Source organism: Polypterus senegalus, chromosome 18 (assembly GCF_016835505.1).
Source record: "Polypterus senegalus isolate Bchr_013 chromosome 18, ASM1683550v1, whole genome shotgun sequence".
In the NCBI taxonomy this organism is placed as follows: Eukaryota; Metazoa; Chordata; class Cladistia; order Polypteriformes; family Polypteridae; genus Polypterus; species Polypterus senegalus.
In genome coordinates, this window is record NC_053171.1 from 70505531 (window position 1) to 70524516 (window position 18986).

Sequence of the window (18986 nt, forward strand, 5' to 3'; positions counted from 1 at the left end):
GTGAGTAAACATTTGGCTGTATGGTAATTCTGTTATGTATGTAGTTCTATTTGTACATGATGTATTTAGTGTGAATCATTTATCCGATTAAATTATATTTAACCGGCATTAAAGTCTTTCCCGTAGAAAAATGTTATTAGTGAATGGCACTGGTTGTTAACGGGTTCCCTTTTAAAAATTAACAATGATGTTTCTGGATTTAATGTTTGCCTCGCGGTGATGAGGCACGCAAGGTCCACATTTGACACTTTCGTTATAAACTCAACACCTACAAACCTGGGCAGAAGAGCAGGCTTCTCCTCAGATGCAGTGAGCCCTTAAAAGCGGGTCTTTCTTTCTATTTTTCTGTTTTATTCCTGGATTTAGTGTCTTACAGATTAGTTAGCTTTTGCTTTGTAATGAATTATTTTAAGATATGCATAGATGAAGCTACAGATGTAATGATACACATTTTCAATCTATAAACATTTAAGGTTTAAGAATCATTAGAAATAATTTAAATAATTACAATTAGAGGTACTTAACACCAGTACTTTTTGGCAGATGTTATCTTTATGGAGAGCTGCAACTTTTCCACCTTTTCACAGATAGCACTTCAGTCCCTTCACAACAACCAGCTGAATCTTACTGACATTTTAGCATTGGTTACGGACAATGCATCACACTCTCTAAAAGCAGACCAGGGAGTTTTAAAAGGGATTATGCCTAACAGTGTACATTCTACCTGCTTGTGTCATGTCATCAGTTTGGTGGGAGAGACCTGGCAGCACTAGAAATACTTCAGTGAGGCTGCATTACTAGTGATGTGGGTAAAGTCTGCCTTCTTCAACAAGTCTGCCAAGAACCCCCTGACGTAGTAAACACCAGGTGGAATTGCTGCTTCGAATCTATAGGGTACCACGCTGAACATATGCACCTCTACAAAAAGTTCTTTCTGGCCAAGAACACATCAGCTCAGGCTGTAATAAATGTCCTAGACCCTAAAAGTGAAGTTAACCATAATCTCAGAAGGATTCATCAAACTAGTAACAACTCTTACAATTCTGGAGGGTACTCACTGTCCTACTGCAGTCTCAGCATACAGCTCTGTGGAGGATATGGGCTCCTGCCTGATGAATGAAGAGCATGGGCGTCTTCCACAGGCATGTAGCCCTTCACAAACACCCAAGTAAGTTCAACTGAAGTAAAGCCGACAGCTGACCAAGAGAAAGAACTGGAAGTGAGAAATCAAAGTCGATCACTCAGCGGGTGGTGGAAACTTAAAGCCGACGGTCTCTTAGTCATTCAGCTGAACACGGAAAGCGCCGAAGCACTGAAGTTACTACAAAAACAGAGAAGATGATATCAGCGCTAAACGCAAGTTCCATCTGCTCTCTGCCTGTTGAGGGCATGTTTGTATGTTGTGTGTCCTGCAACGTGTACAGTTCAAGTTTTCTGGCCGACAGTGTAGACAGCTTCACCTGCCCAAAGTGTTTAGTTAATTTAGAGTTGGTTTGGGAAAATACACAAATTGGAGGACAGCATTAGGAAACTGATGGCAATTAGGCAAACCGTAAATTCAACTCTATTAGTTTAGACAATTCGGCTACATCTGATTTGGCTTCAGTCTATCCAGGTCCCTCTGTAGTCAGTGCGCGGTCGAAGTCAGCAGCACCAATTCAGCCACAGGGCGAGTGGGTAACAGTAAGACGGGGTTCTAAGAAGCCAAAATTTAGTCCCTCAGCACCCAGGTCACCAATTCCGACCCAGAACAGATTGTCAGCAGTCCGCAGCGCACCTGTGGAAACTGAGAATAAGGAAGTGCTCATAATTGGCGATTCCATAGTGCGGAATGTTAGGCAGGGGCCAAGATTTCTGACAAAGTGGCCGCATTGGACCATGTCGCCAACAATGAAGTATCTACCTTATTGCTGCATGATGGCACTAATGATATTTATTTACAGCAGTCTGAGGTATTACAGAGGAACTTCATCTCTCAATGCACCAAAGCTAAAATAAAATGTCGGAATTTAGTTGTATCTGGCCCCTTACCAAGCTTATATAGAGGGGATGTGATTTATAGCAGATTGCATTCCCTTCACTGCTGGATAGAAACCTGGTATGCAAATAAAAGCATAGTGTTTGTGAACAACTGGGATGATTTTTGGGAAAGGCCCGGATTTTTCAAAAGAGATTACAGCACCATCCAGGCCGCAGTCATGTGGTCTTAAATCACAGGCTGTTTATCCCACCTGTTACTATCCTGAAGCTGTTACCCATAATCCCAAATTACTTGATAACCAAAAAATAAGTTGTATAATTAGACCAAGGGATAAAACCAGAATCTCCACCAGGAGCATCTGTAATATAGTTTTTGCTTTAATTTGAAGTAAATTTCTATCACCAGTTCAGAAAGAAGTATGCAGTTTTAAATGCTGCTTATTGAACATTCGCTCTCTTGGCAGTAAAGCTGTTTTGGTAAATGATATTATATTAAGTACAAAATCTGATCTGTGTCTTCTCACTGAAACCTGGCTTAGTAAACGTGACACTGTTCCCCTAACTGAGGCGTCACCAGATGGATACTTGTTCCTTCATAAGTCTAGAGATTCTGGTTAAGGAGGAGACCTTGGAATAATTCATTGTAACAAAATGCAAATCACGTCTAAAAATTGAGGCGACTTTACATCCTTTGAGGCATTCATTTTAAATATTAAAACAGATTCCAACACAATTATAGTGCTAGTCTACAGATCACCAGGGCTATATTCATTGTTTGTGACTGAATTTAGCAACCTTTTATCTGATTTGGATATAAATTATGATCACGTAGTACTGATGGAGGAATTTAATGTACACATTGATGTGGAAACTGACACTTTCAGCAAATGTTTTACTTATTTGTTAAATTCAGTAGGATTTTTTCAGATTGTCAAAGGTCCAACTCATAATCATAACCACACATTAGATTTATTTTTAACTTACAAAGTTGAAATTCAAACTTTAAATATTACTCCATTAAATGAAGTTATTTCTGATCGCTACTTAATTACATTTGATTTAGTCCTGCCTTTGCCAACGCACTTACAGATTAAAACAAAGACAGTGCGACATCTAGATTGTAATTCTGCTTCAAAATTTATAGATACTTTGAGTAAGTCGTGGGTAATTGTGGAAAACCATTTAGATCAGTTAACGTCAAATGTAAATGTGGAAAACAATTTAGATCAACTAACATCAAATTAAAATGAGACCTTGAGAGATGCTCTGGACACAGTGGCTCCCCTTAAAACAAAAGTGATCAAAGCACATAGAAACTCTCCCTGGTTTAATGAAAACACTTGAGCACTTAAATTAGAGTGTCGAAAACTAGAGCGCAGATGGAGAACAACAAAGCTACATGTCTTTCAGTACTCAGTACAGACATTATGAACTTCTTCAATGAGAAAATTAAAAATACAAGATCTCAGCATCACAGTACAAACCAAATACTAGCTTAGCAGACCCTGCCTCACATCGCATTCACCACTTTAGTAATTTTAATCCTGTAACTGAGCAGGAAGTCTTAACTTTAATTTCTAAAATGAAGCCCACTACTTGTTCCCTAGATCCAGTGCCAACAAAACTAGTAAAAAGTGCAATGGATGTACTTGCAGCACCTATTCTAAACATTATCAATAGTTCATTATTTCATGGCACAGTACCTGAAGCGCTAAAAGTGTCAGTCATTAAACCATTACTTAAAAAGTCAGACCTAGACCCATGCATACTTAATAATTATAGGCTTATTTCAAATTTACCCTTTCTTTTTAAAATACTAGAAAAAGTAGTCACCAATCAGCTTCAGTTACACCTCACACATTACAATTTATTTGCGAAATTCCAGTCTGGTTTCCGCACTGGTCAAAGTATAAAAACGGCACTAACGTGGGTTATAAATGACATTCTGATATCCTCTGAAGAATGAAACTCCACTGTAATTATGTTTTTAGACTTAAGCACAGCAGTTGATACCATTGACTATTCTATTTTTCTGCACAGGCTAGAAAATGATGTTGGCCTTACAGGCCCTGTGCTTGCTTCATTTAGTTCTTATTTATCAAATCGATTCCAATATGTACAGAAATGTGCTGACAGAACTCCATCACTATACACAGAAGTGAGATATGGTGTCCCACAGGGCTCAGTACTGGGACCTTTACTATTTTCAATTTACATGCTTCCACTTGGATCTATCATTAAGAAACATCATGTTAATTTTCACTCGTATGCAGATGATACCCAGTTATACCTTTCATTTAGATCAAATGAAGTTTCTCCGATGTTGTCTTAGTTGTGTTAGTGAATTAAAGGAGTGGATGGATGAGAACTACTTGTCTTTAAACACCGATAAAACAGAGATGTTAATTGTTAAAGGGAATGATGCAGATCACAGTAATATTTTGTCATCATTTAACTCAGTTGGAATCACCATTAATTTTACTGAATCAGCCTGCAATCTAGGAGTTACCTTTGACTCTAGCATGTCATTTTATTTCTAGTAGGATTGACTACTGCAATGCTGTGTTCACTGGATGTTCAAACTGTTTATACAGCCTCCAGTTAATCCAAAATGCTGCTGCAAGAATTATTACAAGAACAAGAAAATACGAACAGATAACTCCAGTTCTTAAATCCTTACACTGGCTCCCGGTTAAGTTTAGGGCAGATTTCAAAATCCTCCTCTTAACATATAAAGCATTAAATGGCCAAGGTCCGGCTTACTTGTCTGAACTTATCATGACTTACAAACCTGAGCACACTTTAAGATCTCAAGATGCTGTTCTGCTTATGATTCCAAGGATGAATAAAATAACAGTGGGAGGTCGAGCTTTTAGTTACAGGGACCCTAAACTGTGAAATGGTCTGCCTGCTACTATAAAAGATGCCCCTTCAGTCTCAGCTTTTAAATCCCAGCTGAAGACTCACTACTTCACTTTAGCATACCCTGACTAGAGCTGCTGATTAACTGTACAGACTGCATCTCTGTTGTTAGTCATTAGCACTAAAACATAAGTAACATGATAGTTATAATTGGATACTAACCCTCACCTATTCTGTTTCTCTTTTCGGTACTCAAATGTGACACTTGGTGCCATGCCACACTTGCCAAGTTGTTTTGCCTGCCTAAGGTAAAGTCATCTCTGATGGAGAATCGCAGGAATCGTGGGGTAGAGGGGTCCTTTCATCGGATTGGCTGGCTCAGCCCATGTTTCAGCTGTGGATTGACCAAATGGGGGAGGCAGCTTGATGGCTGAGGTCTCCAGGACTCTAAACAAACCAAATCATATTATGGAGTACTACTGTTAAATTCTGCTCCATACTTGTAAAATTTGTATTTTTATACTGTATTGAGGATTTGACACCCACTGCACACCCAGCCCACCTGGAAAGGGGTCTCTTTTTGACCTGCCTTTCCCCAAGTTTCTTGTATTTTTTCCCTACAAGGGTTTTTTTGGGTGTTTTTCCTTGTCTTCTTAGAATGTCAAGACTGGGTGGCTGTCAAGAGGCAGGGCCGGTTAAAGCCCATTGCGGCACTTCTTGTGTGATCTTGGGCTATACAAAAATTAATTTTATTGTATTAATGGAACTGCTAAAAAAGGTTCAGTTGTGCTAGTGTGCTGTTTCATTAAAAGGAACATAAAGTGCCATTTCATTATTGTTTGTTTTGTTGTAGCTGTTACTACTTTCTTACAGTTAAAAAAAAAAAATGTAAAAACCCAAAAATCAAAATCAAGGAAAGATAAAACAGTGAAAACTGAAAATCAAAATAAAAAATAAAAACAGAATTTGTGAAAAATAGTTGTCTGGTAAAATTGGGTTTCCACACCACATATAAGTAGCAAAAGTGCTTTGTGACCAGGACCTAATTTAAATTGTCATGACTTAATTATCACTGCTGGTGGAGAACGAAATAATAAACTGACTTCGTCACTATGGTGTGTGACAAAACAGCTCCTTAAAACACACTCCTCACACTTTGCCTGCAGGTAAATGAAAGCACTAGTGCTGGCATTAAAGCAGTCTTTTAGATTTTTTGTTTGGGCTTGACAAGAGAATGAATTCCTAGCTGCTGTTAATTATAGTTCACCATCATTTTAAGCTTATACGTCTGCCAGTGTACCAAGTATGCAATAATTAGTTTATTCTCTTAAAAAAAAAAACACACACATTGGTCAGACGTATAATCACCTGATTCATAATAATTCAAGTTGAAAAAATTAATGGGTGGACACAACATAGTAAACACAAAGTCTGCACATAAAAATTTTATTTTATTTTTACTGCAGATATAATTTTTTAATCTATTGACTCCTCTGACTTACTTTCTGCTTGTGAATCAACATCTGTGCCAATCTGCACAAATGTGCTTCATAGAACAGATGAGACATAAATGAGAAGTGTAATGTGTTAAGAACGAAGCTGAATGTGGTTCTTGATACTATCAAGTGAAAGCCCCACGTTTGGCAGTAGCAGCTGCTCTGCATTGTGTCTTTAAGCCATACAGTTGGCAAATTGTGTGCAACTGCTCCTCCAGGGAAGCAATGGCCCACAGAGTTTATGGAGTGGGCTGTAGTTGACATCCCCTAATGTTCCACTCTTGCTATGTTTGAGGCAGGGATGGGTGCTGATGCCACTTTGTATTCTGGAAAGATAGCAGCCCTATGAAGCTAGCCATTGTCTTGTTAGAAAACATCTCTAAGCAGTCTCACAACGTGGGTCTATTATGGGTAACAGAATCACCTTCATATATACTAACAATCAGCTGTGATTAGGAATGTCACAAGAACTGATATTTTGGTACCAAGTTGATGCCAAAATTCAGAAAATATAACAATATTAGGCTTGTTTATAGTATTAGTCGTACTGGATGAAAGCTGACACTGCACTTATACATAACTGCAAACAGATGAATTACTCTGGAAGGTACAATAATTCATGAGAAAAATAGGAGTAAAAATTTGTTATAAAAATGTCTCACAGGATTGATAATACAGTGCTGTATTAACACATATCAAAAAGAAAAACATCTTTCAAGTCTGGAAATACTTTGTGCTCAAGGCAGAAAAATTTCAGCACACGATTGTGGGAATCATGCTCATTATTTAAAAAAAACATACACACCCCAGCATTTGTTATTGCCATTACGGAGTTATATCAGAAATAGATTTGTGAGTACTTTGAGAGTGTAAAGATTGTGACTGAACTTGTAGCTTCACTAATATGTACAAGGAGATGACCTGATGTCAGTATTAATTGCTTTTCAATGCATTGTCCTACATGGTCCCTAAAAACGACTGGAGGCTTTGCAGTCATTCTCCACAGTCGTGCATGCAGGGAGGAAACTGCACACTGCCAGTGCAAACAACAGTTGTAGCAAGAAAAAATCAAGACAAGTTTCAAACAAAGAAGCCATTTGGCTTGACTACACCGGTGATGACATCAGCTGCTCCATTTGTTAATGCCTAAATTACATTCATTTAGTGTTTCAATACTTTGAAAAGTACATCTCCCTGTTAACATTTGTGAAAGTGTTCATTTGATATTTTAATATTAATTTTTACTATAGAGATGAAAAAACTTATGTTTTAGTTATGTGTTCAACATTTTTTGCCTCGCATTTCGTGTCATCCTACATTTACCCAGATCGTTGTAGACAAGGAACACACATGAAATGCATTTATTCTGAATAACGATATTATTTACAATTCAAGGGACCTCACACCCAGATAAGCAGACTGGAAGAACTTCAGCTGTATTGGTGGTGGTGGTGTTTTTTTTTTTTGTGCTGACTGAAACATTTGTAAAACAAAGAATGAAGAGGTGCAAAGGAATTTAAGGTGGCCCAGGATTACAACTTTTTGTGTAGGCTTCAGGGATTCTACTTCCCATTCCTTTCTCTCTTGTTGTTCTGAAGTTGCACATAAGCACTGTGATTTTAAAGTCCTTCTCACAGTGTCCTTGGCTACTGAAGTAAGTCTAATAGGAACATCCCTATTGCAATGCTTAGTATGGAACCTGTGTGAATTAATTCTTTGGTGGAGTATTTGTCCAGGTTCTCCCACAAAGAACACAGTGTTGGGACATTTCATACAAAGAAGCAGGTATACCACATTAGATGATCGGCAGGAAAATGGTGTCATTATGCAATGTTCTTGTTGGCAGTGTGGTATAACTACACGATCTGTATTATAAATGTGAGCACATGTTTTACATCTTTTCTGTTGTTAGGGAGGTGTACAATTATCTATTGGTTCACTTAGAGAGTTTCAGACAATTAGTTGCTGCAAGTTTGGTGTTTGTCTGTATACCAGGAAGGGGGGATCTGGGAATACATCTTTCAGCGTTTAATCATTATTTAGTATTCGCTGGAATTCTTTTATAATTTTTCGAAGTGCTTCAAGATGTGGGTTGTAGGTGATAACAAGGGGGCTGTGGTCCTTGTTGTCTTTCGTTTTATATTCCAGAAGGTTGTCTCTGGGTATGGCAGTAGCTCTTCTTGTTTGTTGTTTTCAAGTATACCATTGTATAATGAAATCTTGTCTAAGCAACTGGAGTTGTTTATCCTGGTCTGATGGGTCAGAGCAAATACGATCGTAACATATTACTTGGATGAAAATGATGGAGTGCCTTATATGTTTGGAATGGAAGCTATTACTTCTCCATATGTCTGTCTGTGTGTTGATTTGTGAAAAAAAAGAAGTTATAGGGTGTTATCTTTCATTTGAATGGAGGTGAAGGAAGCTGACTTCTGTTTTTAAGTAATTAAGCTTCAGCTTTATGTTGGGGTGGAAAGAATTATATTCATTATGAAAATGGAGGAGCTGGTTGTATTGTTTGGCGACGGGTTTAAGAATGTGCTCCACCCACCTTGAAACATTTTCTGTAAGTGAACCAATTCCTGAGATTATGGGCCTTCTTGGGTTGCCTTCTTTGTGGATCTAAGGAATCATGTAGAAGTAACCCATTTTGTGGTTCTCAGGGATTAAACTGTTTACATGACCCCTGAGTTCCTTCTTGTAGAGATCTGTGGGGTCTTCCTGTAGTTTGTAATAATGTGTATTATTAGAAAATTGCCTTTGTGCCTCCTGTGTATAGTCAGCTGTGTTCATGATAACTAAGGCACCCCCCTTTGTCTGCAGGTTTAATAAAAATTTGTATTTTCCTTCAGTGAATGTATGGCTCTCCACTCATGAATAGTGATGTTTTGCATCTGATTTTGCTGTCAGTTTAGGATCCCTGTTTTGACTCTGTGTCAAAAGCAATCAGTATAATAAGCCCAGGGTGGAGTTTCTGCCAGGTTCTGGTGTTCATGTAGATTTATTAGTGGGGTTATTGAAACAGCTTGGTGTTGGTCCTGTGTGTCGCGGTTTTCTTTATTGTGGAATAATTCTTTAAGTGTGAATTTTCTGAAGAACTCTCCCATATCACTGCAGAGTCTGATTTTGTCAATGGGCTTTGCAGGGCAGAATGAGAGTCCCTTTGTGACTAATAGTGGTACACTTCGATGTCTTATATATCTGTAGTAGTAGGGTGTTGTACTGTGTTAGCCATTATGGATGCAAAGTGAAGCAAAATGACACATTTTATTAGCTAACTAAAAAGATTGTAATATGCAACGTGTTTCGGTATTGAATGCAAAAATTCTGGTTTCATAACATCCCGAGCAGCACACTGCCACATCAAGTATTGCCTGGATTTTTCATCAGGCCTATGAGAGAAGTGGACTTCATTGCTGAATGTCTTCCATTGCCAGGCTTTGGGAGACAAGCTTTGTCACTATTCCAGAAAAAATTGGCTGTCGCAACAGGTCCACAGCAGACTTTATTATGGATGCTGTGAAGTTTTGTGCGTTTTATTTCCATCACCTAAGGCATCATCACTTCTAATCACCAGCATGTTCCAAAAAGACTTCGCTAAATGAAGCCAAGCAGAATAACCAAGGCACAGAGATTCCAAAAAAGAGACACATGGAATGGTTACAAGAGACAGACACCTGATATGTTAAAAGCAAAGAACAAAAACAAAACAGCAAAATTAAATTCAAAATGTCAATACAAAAGGCCTAACTTTCCTTTAACTAACACTACTTTTGTTTTATTGTTTGGACTTTTATGTAATATTCAGAAAAAGTAATTCAGTACACCACCATCTTATATACTGTAGGTGGGAAGATGACTTTCTACATCACACGATTCCTGAATAATATAGTTGCATAACAGCAGCCTTAAACAATATGGCAACGGCCATACAAAATTTCACAAAATTGCGATGCCATTTGTCATATTTTGCCATTTTCTAAAATTGACATTAAAAAAGACATCTTCTGCAAGATATCAAAGAATACTGAATGAAATTCAAAGATTCCTTTGAGAGGACAGTGCTAATTCATGGCAGCTACATCTCTGTACTTTTATCGAAAGTATCAACAAAGGTGCTGTGATGAACTATGTGATCTACTGCTTACTCAGTGATGTTCTCTCTGCGGATTGACCAAAATGGGCTTGATAGGCATGGCAGCCTACCTACAAGTATCATTAGCAGTATCCATGTGGCCAAAATATGTCACAATATGTTGGGAAACTCCCAGCACTGAATTGTGGATAACTGCATTATTTGGGCCTTTCTGGTGCACCCTACCAGCAGAAAAAACATACTGCAGTCATTAAGGGCCGTCACGTTTTTAAGGTGATCCCAACGTGTGCAATCATGGTCAAAATAGCCATGATTCTGGGTAAAACTAATTATTTTGTCACAAAATGTAAAGTATATCACAATGAGCTACACCAAATCATTTCTTATAAAACAATGCATTACAAAATGAGAAAATTCCAGACGTGCACGTGCAAGCAGGAGTGCTTACGCAGTGGAATGTCTTTCTGGATAACATTCTCTGTTCTTAAATTGCATTTACCCCATCACTGAAGTGGTATTAAATTGTATTTTATCAATCCATTGCATTTCCTTTATAAGATGACAGGGAGCTTGGCCTCCTTACACTCACATATGCCCAATACTCACTTGTAGTCCTACTGGTATATTTCAGAGCCTCCCAATAAACTAGCTTGCACATCTCTGAGATGTGAGAGGAATGTAGAGTCTGACATTGACTGGTTTGGAAATTGGGCAGTGGTCTCTGGAGGAAGCCATTTCATCAAAATTAACTAAAAGCTTTCAGGGATATTTCATGGTAGACACACATATATAATGTATATCAGCTTTCCATTCCACTAACAATAGAGGCAAGTAGGAGTCCAGAATGCATACTGACACAAAGTAATTGTATGCTTTACAGAACAGTAGATTTTACAGCTCTAGCCACATCACTTTGACAGCTAGCTTCCAGATCAGCAGTTTTACAGTACATTGGTATTAATGAAAAAATATAATAGCACAGAAAAAGGCAAGTTAATTGCAGAGCTTACTGTTTCAAGGTATACTGTGAATAAATGACTACAAATAAGGAAGTATCCGTTCTTTTGAGAATGGGCTTGATGGAGCATCTGTTCTGGACTGTCTTGTTAGATCTGGAGGAGTGCAGTCAAATCTAACAATGACTCAAGGCATGTCACTGAAAAACATATTGTTAGCATAGAAATTATTGGCATGACTGTGGACTTTGCTTCTACGATGACTCACGCCTGACTTTTATGTGAGGCTATTCATAGATTACCATGACTCAAATATTGTGATTACAGATTGAAAACAAAACCAGATGGCACGGGAAATAAATTACTTAAAAAGTGATAAGCAGGTTCATAGCAGCTGGACAGCCCTACAGGATGGATGTGTCCAATGCCTTCCATGTGCAAACAGCACCAGACTGCTTGTTAAGACATGTGCTTGAACTACGATGGCACTTGTTTCATTCTTTCACCAAAAGATGACCAGGATAATGTTCCCCTCCCTACCAACTCCTAATGTCTTTGCATCCTGAGGCACAAGTACCTCTTAAATGGCCAAGGTCTTCTGTGCAGCTCTTCAGTTGAAGGGAATATAGCCTAAATCATAATAATAAAGCCAGCCTTAAAAACTATAATAACAACTGTGTCAACAAGTAAGCCATATATAAACACATAAACGCATTGGATTTTCAAGAAAGTGGGCAATGGCAACTGAAGGCCACACTGGGTTCCACTCATGCCAAATAAAAACAGGAAGATGAGACCACAGTGTGGCACATCATAACCAAAACTAGATGAGTAAAGGTGGGAAAGCTTTCACCTGGGTCTAAAGATTCTCAGCTTGAGCTACTACTACATGCAGATGTTTTTGTCAGAGTTTGGAATAACCACATTAAATTCATGGATAAATCCTGCATTCTGTCAATGGTACAGGCTGGAGTACACATTTCATATCTGTAAAAGAAGATGGGTGTTGATGAAGCTTCAAAGATTTAACTTTTGATTGGTAGGATTTCCCATCTTATCTTGAGATGGCAAAAAGGTTTGTGAGCTTTGTCGATACCCTCCTGAATTTGTGCTGGCCATTAAAGGGGTAGTCCTACACTGTAGTAGATAAGTCAAGCTAAATAGCATCTGAGTGTGTGTGTGTGTGTGTGTGTTCTCCATAGAGGTAACTTAATAAAATAACTCAAATACCTTAGGGTGGGAAATGCCAAAGCCTACATTACATATGGTCTAGAGTAGGTGTCATTAATAACTATGTGCCAGCCAAATGTCAGAAATACCTGCTATGTTTCTTTCGCTACTTCCTCCACCGCTTCCGTCTTCATTTCTCTGCCAACTGGAAGCTGATTTGCCACTCATACCAAGGTCTGTAGCATTCTGCCGATCCATGGAGAGAGGGGAGTTTCGATTTGCTCCAAACCTGAAACATTAAATAAAGGAAAAGGACAGTTCTTTGTTAATTTCTCAATATCATTCTATAGCAGTAAACGAAACCGGCAGTGTATCACCTCCTGAAATGAAAATGAGATGGAGAAGTCACTAAACAAAAAGAAAAAAAAAAAACTAAAAAAAAAAACAAGTTAGGAAAAAATCACATACAACTAATGGTGCAATTCATGAAGCTTTTAGCATTTTTACCTTGAACCTTTTTTGGAATTATAATTTGTTTTTATTATGTATAATGTACTTTTTAAAAACACTTTTCCCTGACTTATTCTCAGTTTATTAAATCCTGTCAATATAAATTGTAATTATCTCTTCACTCTTAAAACGTTTAACCATCCAAAGCGTAGATTCAGCACTGTGTACATTCAGACATTGGATAGAAGAGAATAAGTTAATATGATGTTAGGTTATGCATCATGATGTGTAGGGTACAAGTCAAGGAAGGTTATATGCTTAAGTTATCAAAAACACTAGTGAGGCCTCACCTGGACCACTGTGCACAGTGTTTGTCTCTATATTACAAAAAAGGGCATTATAGCACTAGACAGAACGTCCAGAGAACTAGGCAACTACGGTGATTCCAGGTTCAAGACATACAAGCTATGAGGACAGGTTGAAGCTTTTTAGTTTATGCAAATGAACATTAAGAGGGGACATGACTGAAGTGTTTAACATTCTAAAATGAGTAAGTACAGTGGATCCTAGTTGTTACTTTAAAGAACACAGGTACATGGTTGGAAACTTTTGCACAAATGCCAGAAAGTTTGTCTTTACACAAAGAAACACGGACACAAATTACCAAGCAGTGTGTTAGAGAGCATGGTTTTAGGGGTCTTACAGTCTTGATATGATCTTAGTTTGGATGATCTAAGTGAATAGGATGGACAAGCTTGTCGGACTGAATGGCCTGTTCTTGTCATAGCTTTTCTGATTATGTAATACAGTAGGCCTTGAAACCAGATATCTAGAAGTGTATGCTGGCATCAGCAGCACCACTTGCGACTATGCCACACTGAGAATGTTTAAGTGAACTACAGTGGTGTGAAAAACTATTTGCCCCCTTCCTGATTTCTTATTCTTTTGCATGTTTGTCACACAAAATGTTTCTGATCATCAAACACATTTAACCATTAGTCAAATATAACACAAGTAAACACAAAATGCAGTTTTTAAATGATGGTTTTTATTATTTAGGGAGAAAAAAATCCAAACCTACATGGCCCTGTTAAAAAATAACCTAACTGTGGTGTATCACACCTGAGTTCAATTTCCGTAGCCACCCCCGGGCCTGATTACTGCCACACCTGTTTCAATCAAGAAATCACTTAAATAGGAGCTGCCTGACACAGAGAAGTAGACCAAAAGCACCTCAAAAGCTAGACATCATGCCAAGATCCAAAGAAATTCAGGAACAAATGAGAACAGAAGTAATTGAGATCTATCAGTCTGGTAAAGGTTATAAAGCCATTTCTAAAGCTTTGGGACTCCAGCGAACCACAGTGAGAGCCATTATCTACAAATGGCAAAAACATGGAACAGTGGTGAACCTTCCCAGGAGTGGCAGACGGACCAAAATTACCCCAAAAGACCCCAGGACAACGTCTAAAGAACTGCAGGCCTCACTTGCCTCAATTAAGGTCAGTGTTCACGACTCCACCATAAGAAAGAGACTGGGCAAAAACGGCCTGCATGGCAGATTTCCAAGACGCAAACCACTGTTAAGCAAAAAGAACATTAGGGCTCGTCTCAATTTTGCTAAGAAACATCTCAATGATTGCCAAGACTTTTGGGAAAATACCTTGTGGACTGATGAGACAAAAGTTGAACTTTTGGAAGGCAAATGTCCTGTTACATCTGGCGTAAAAGGAACACAGCATTTCAGAAAAAGAACATCATACCAACAGTAAAATATGGTGGTGGTAGTGTGATGGTCTGGGATTGTTTTGCTGCTTCAGGACCTGGAAGGCTTGCCGTGTTAGATGGAACCATGAATTCTACTGTCTACCAAAAAATCCTGAAGGAGAATGTCCGGCCATCTGTTCGTCAACTCAAGCTGAAGCGATCTTAGGTGCTGCAACAGGACAATGACCCAAAACACACCAGCAAATCCACCTCTGAATGGCTGAAGAAAAACAAAATGAAGACTCTGGAGTGGCCTAGTCAAAGTCCTGACCTGAATCCAATTGAGATGCTATGGCATGACCTTAAAAAGGCGGTTCATGCTAGAAAACCCTCAAATAAAGCTGAATTACAACAATTCTGCAAAGATGAGTGGGCCAAAATTCCTCCAGAGCGCTGTAAAAGACTCATTGCAAGTTATCGCAAACGCTTGATTGCAGTTATTGCTGCTAAGGGTGGCCCAACCAGTTATTAGGTTCAGGGGGCAATTACTTTTTCACACAGGGCCATGTAGGTTTGGATTTTTTTCTCCCTAAATAATAAAAACCATCATTTAAAAACTGCATGTGTGTGTGTTTACTTGTGTTATATTTGACTAATGGTTAAATGTGTTTGATGATCAGAAACATTTTGTGTGACAAACATGCAAAAGAATAAGAAATCAGGAAGGGGGCAAATAGTTTTTCACACCACTGTATAATGTACTTACACTATGTAATGGATCTTTGTGTATGTGCAGTATGGCAACAATGATACATTCATGTAATATTCCTCAAAAAGGAAATTTCAAGTAAAATGTCCTTCAAAGTGGTCAATTTTGTAGAAGGATGTAGAAAGCAATGCTTTCCAAATTAGCTGAGTTGTGACATAGCACCAACCTTTAATTTATTACTGGACTGCTAATATCTTTTTGTGTAGAAGAAGTAGATTCTTCCAAAACACGGACTGAAAATTAATTTTGAAACAGTAATGATGGCAGCATAAAAGCAAGCTGGGGGATAGTGGACTGAGGCATGAAGGTCTTTATTTAGGGGCAAAAAACAAAAAAGGATACTTTAAGGGAAATTAGAAAAAACAGATTTCAAACGTTATAACCTAAAGGTAGTGGCAAAAAAATACTGTACACTAAATACACTCAGTCACTGTGTTAGGTTAGACAATAATGAAAAACTAGCATACCGACTGCTAATCGTCATATTAAATAGTCATGACATGATATAATGTGTCTCAGTGTCAGCGACCACATGGCCAGCAACCGACACAGTAACTAGAAATTGTACGACTGCACCCTTAAGAAAACCACACAAAATAGCATTGCTTGTCAACAAAACTGTAATCAAAATGACAGTACAACAAATAACATTAAAAAAAAACTGTAGCAATAACACAAATAGATGACCGAACAGACAGTTATCATAATCTAAAGGCTGATTTATACTACTGCATGGAGCCTGTGCCACAGTCTGTGTCAGCTATATCCTGATGCACACGTAGCCTGATGCACACCTCTTCAAAAATGTGACTCTGTGTTGCGTTGATGTGAAACCTATGCAGACCCCTAGGACTCCGATTAGCCAAGTTTGGTAACGATGTATTCCCAGAAACATGTTTCCATTTGTCTTCTGGTTTGAAAGTTGCGGAATGTATGAAAAAGTGAAAAAATGTGAAGGACAAGTGCATTCGCCTATAGGAGACAATGTGTAGCAAGTGGAGCGGTAATCCTGGTGAGCAAAAACTGCCTGAATTTTAATGGATCGATAGTTGTTGGTGTCTGTAGCATGCAAGAAAAACAAACATTCAGGTGTGTGCCTACGATGCAGTGTAACACAGAAGTATAAATTGCTTTTGACGCCGCATTGCCCTGGCGTAGTCTTGATGTAAAAACATAAATCGGCTTTTATTTGTGCAAACACACTTGAAAGCAGACATGAACACACCAAAGTGGAAAGGTGAGATGTCACACCTGCAGCAAGAAATGCAGAAAAAAGTCCAGTTCGCAAGAAAAAAAAGAAAGTTATGGCATGGAATTAAAATTATAAATGAATTGAAAGACATGCAGAAGCGGAGGATGAGAACATGATATTGATTGGGAAACTACACTCAAAAGGAGGAAATTGGCTATCTTGGCAGCATGGAGAAACAAGACAAAATAACTACTTTTATGAACATTAGATATCTTGAAATTTTCCAGCTGCCCTGGAGTAGGCTTTACACTGAGCTGGGCTATAACATCTGGATGCTTGGGCTTCTTCAAGGGTGAAGAAAAAGAAAAAAAAACTGCAGCTCTATGTGAGATATGATATTTGTTGTAGAGAAAATTTATTCCCATGTTTATTACACCAATGCCGTGCATCTGGCCCTGCTTATTCATAGCTCCTAGTTGCCAGTAATGTAACATTGCCTCGTTATCAAAAAGTCATAAAAGTGTTCAATCAACTAAGCTTTTAACTTCATTTACAAGAGTGCTTCAGCCTGTCAATATTATCTACCAGTGTGTTCTATCAAGCCAGCAATCTAACCATAAATACAGCCTCACAGTAATATATAAATATTTTGATTGGCCACAAAGGAAATCAAGAAGCTACAAGAAGCAGAATCCTAAAAAAGACATCTTAGAAAGAAGGATCCAAAATCTAAACATGCTAATCTAACATTCAGAAGGACACTTACCAGTAAGTGACAAACTGAACTCAACTGTCAGTCTGTAACTGTGACAGTGCAAATTGACTCCATGCACCTGTTTGTCTTTGGGAGCCTCTTGAACACACAACTGTGAATAATGTAACCAAGCGTGAGCCAGGCAACCGAGGACACATACATCCAGACAAGGGATAGGTGCAAAGGTCAAAAAGTGCTTTATTTAAAAAAAAAAAAATTCGGAAAACAAAAGTTTGCATCAGTGAAGAGCAATCTTCTTGTAAAAAAATAATCCACAGAACAATGCATACGTGGAGGCGAAAAGTACAATAAATACATATCCAAAAAATCATGGTTAAAATTCTGCAGCAGGAAATTGTCCTTTAAAATCCCCGAGACATCTCCTCTACTTCCCCTGCACGAGGACCCTGCAGTAGAAGAGATGCCTAAATGACAGGCACAGCCAACAGTCTTCTACAGTTTTGGGTCTCTGCCATCTCTTGGAACCTAGAAAGGTGCCACACCAAACCAAACCTCTTCTAGGTTCGCATCCCTGCTGCCGCCTGTTGTGCCCCGTCAAGCTTCCCCGACTTCTGCTGCATTCAACTGACTTATGTAGAAGAGACACTTAACCAACAGGTCACCCCTGAGTGTCGGTTGCATGCTCCCCCACTGCCAGCTGCCTGCTTCTGATCTCTCTTTCGCACTGGCTCAGTCCCCTTCCTGCCAGTTTCTCTCCATTTGACCTCCATACTTTCTGTATTTTCTCTTTTTCTTCTGATCCCCCTCTTGTCCTGTGCAGGCTCTTTTTATAACCGGCTACTCTAATGGGGTGCTTGACTCTTGTTCGCAATTAGCCAGGCACCCTCATCTGTCCCTGGAGTGAATCACGTTTGTACATACGTGCACCTGATTTGAGCCTGCACTTTTGCGGGGTGTGGTTATTTGCTTAAAATTATCCTGACGCCATAGACCACCTATGACAGCTACACTTACATTTGAAAGAAGATAAATGTACACTTCATAAAGGTCTACACACATCTTTATCTAGGGTGGTACAGTGATACAGTGCCCTGAGTTCTAAGCAGCCCAGTCAGCATTTATGTGTATGTGGCAGGTTCACTCCATGTGGTTATGTTTAATTTTTTCTAGAGACAGTGGTTTCTTTCCACATCCCAAAAATATGCCAATTAGGGTGGCCAACAGTTCTAATTGGACAAGGAGTGCCTTGCAATCAACTAAATGTAAGTTGGTACCTACTTAATTTCCTAATATATGCTTTATCAGCACACAACCCTGTCATATCCAGTTTGTTTTTTTAACCACATGACCCAAACACATGTGGATTAGGATGACAAGAGACAAGAATATGTGGCTGAGTTTTCACTACAGTAATGAGTGCCTTGTGGTCTGTACTAGTGCATAAGCTCAGATTCTTCCATGACCAGCAAATCAGATTAAGTGTGATCAGTGTACGTGTAGATTGATGTAATCAACATAAAACAAGACCAACAAAACTGGTGCCGTCAAACTAGTCCAGCTACCAGCAGCACAGAGCTATATAAAGCAGACCTA

The 18986-nt window shown here is 38.7% G+C and overlaps 1 protein-coding gene across 5 annotated transcripts in view; it reads right to left on the reverse strand.

Moving 5' to 3' along the window:
- The window catches only part of sipa1l1 (signal-induced proliferation-associated 1 like 1), a 251214-nt gene that overhangs the window by 55100 nt on the left and 177128 nt on the right, over positions 1-18986 (reverse strand). For all 5 annotated transcript variants that reach the window (XM_039741579.1, XM_039741578.1, XM_039741577.1 and 2 more), the window contains one exon: positions 12710-12849. In XM_039741579.1, coding sequence (XP_039597513.1) covers positions 12710-12849 — 140 coding nt within the window. The remainder of the gene's footprint in view (positions 1-12709; positions 12850-18986) is intronic.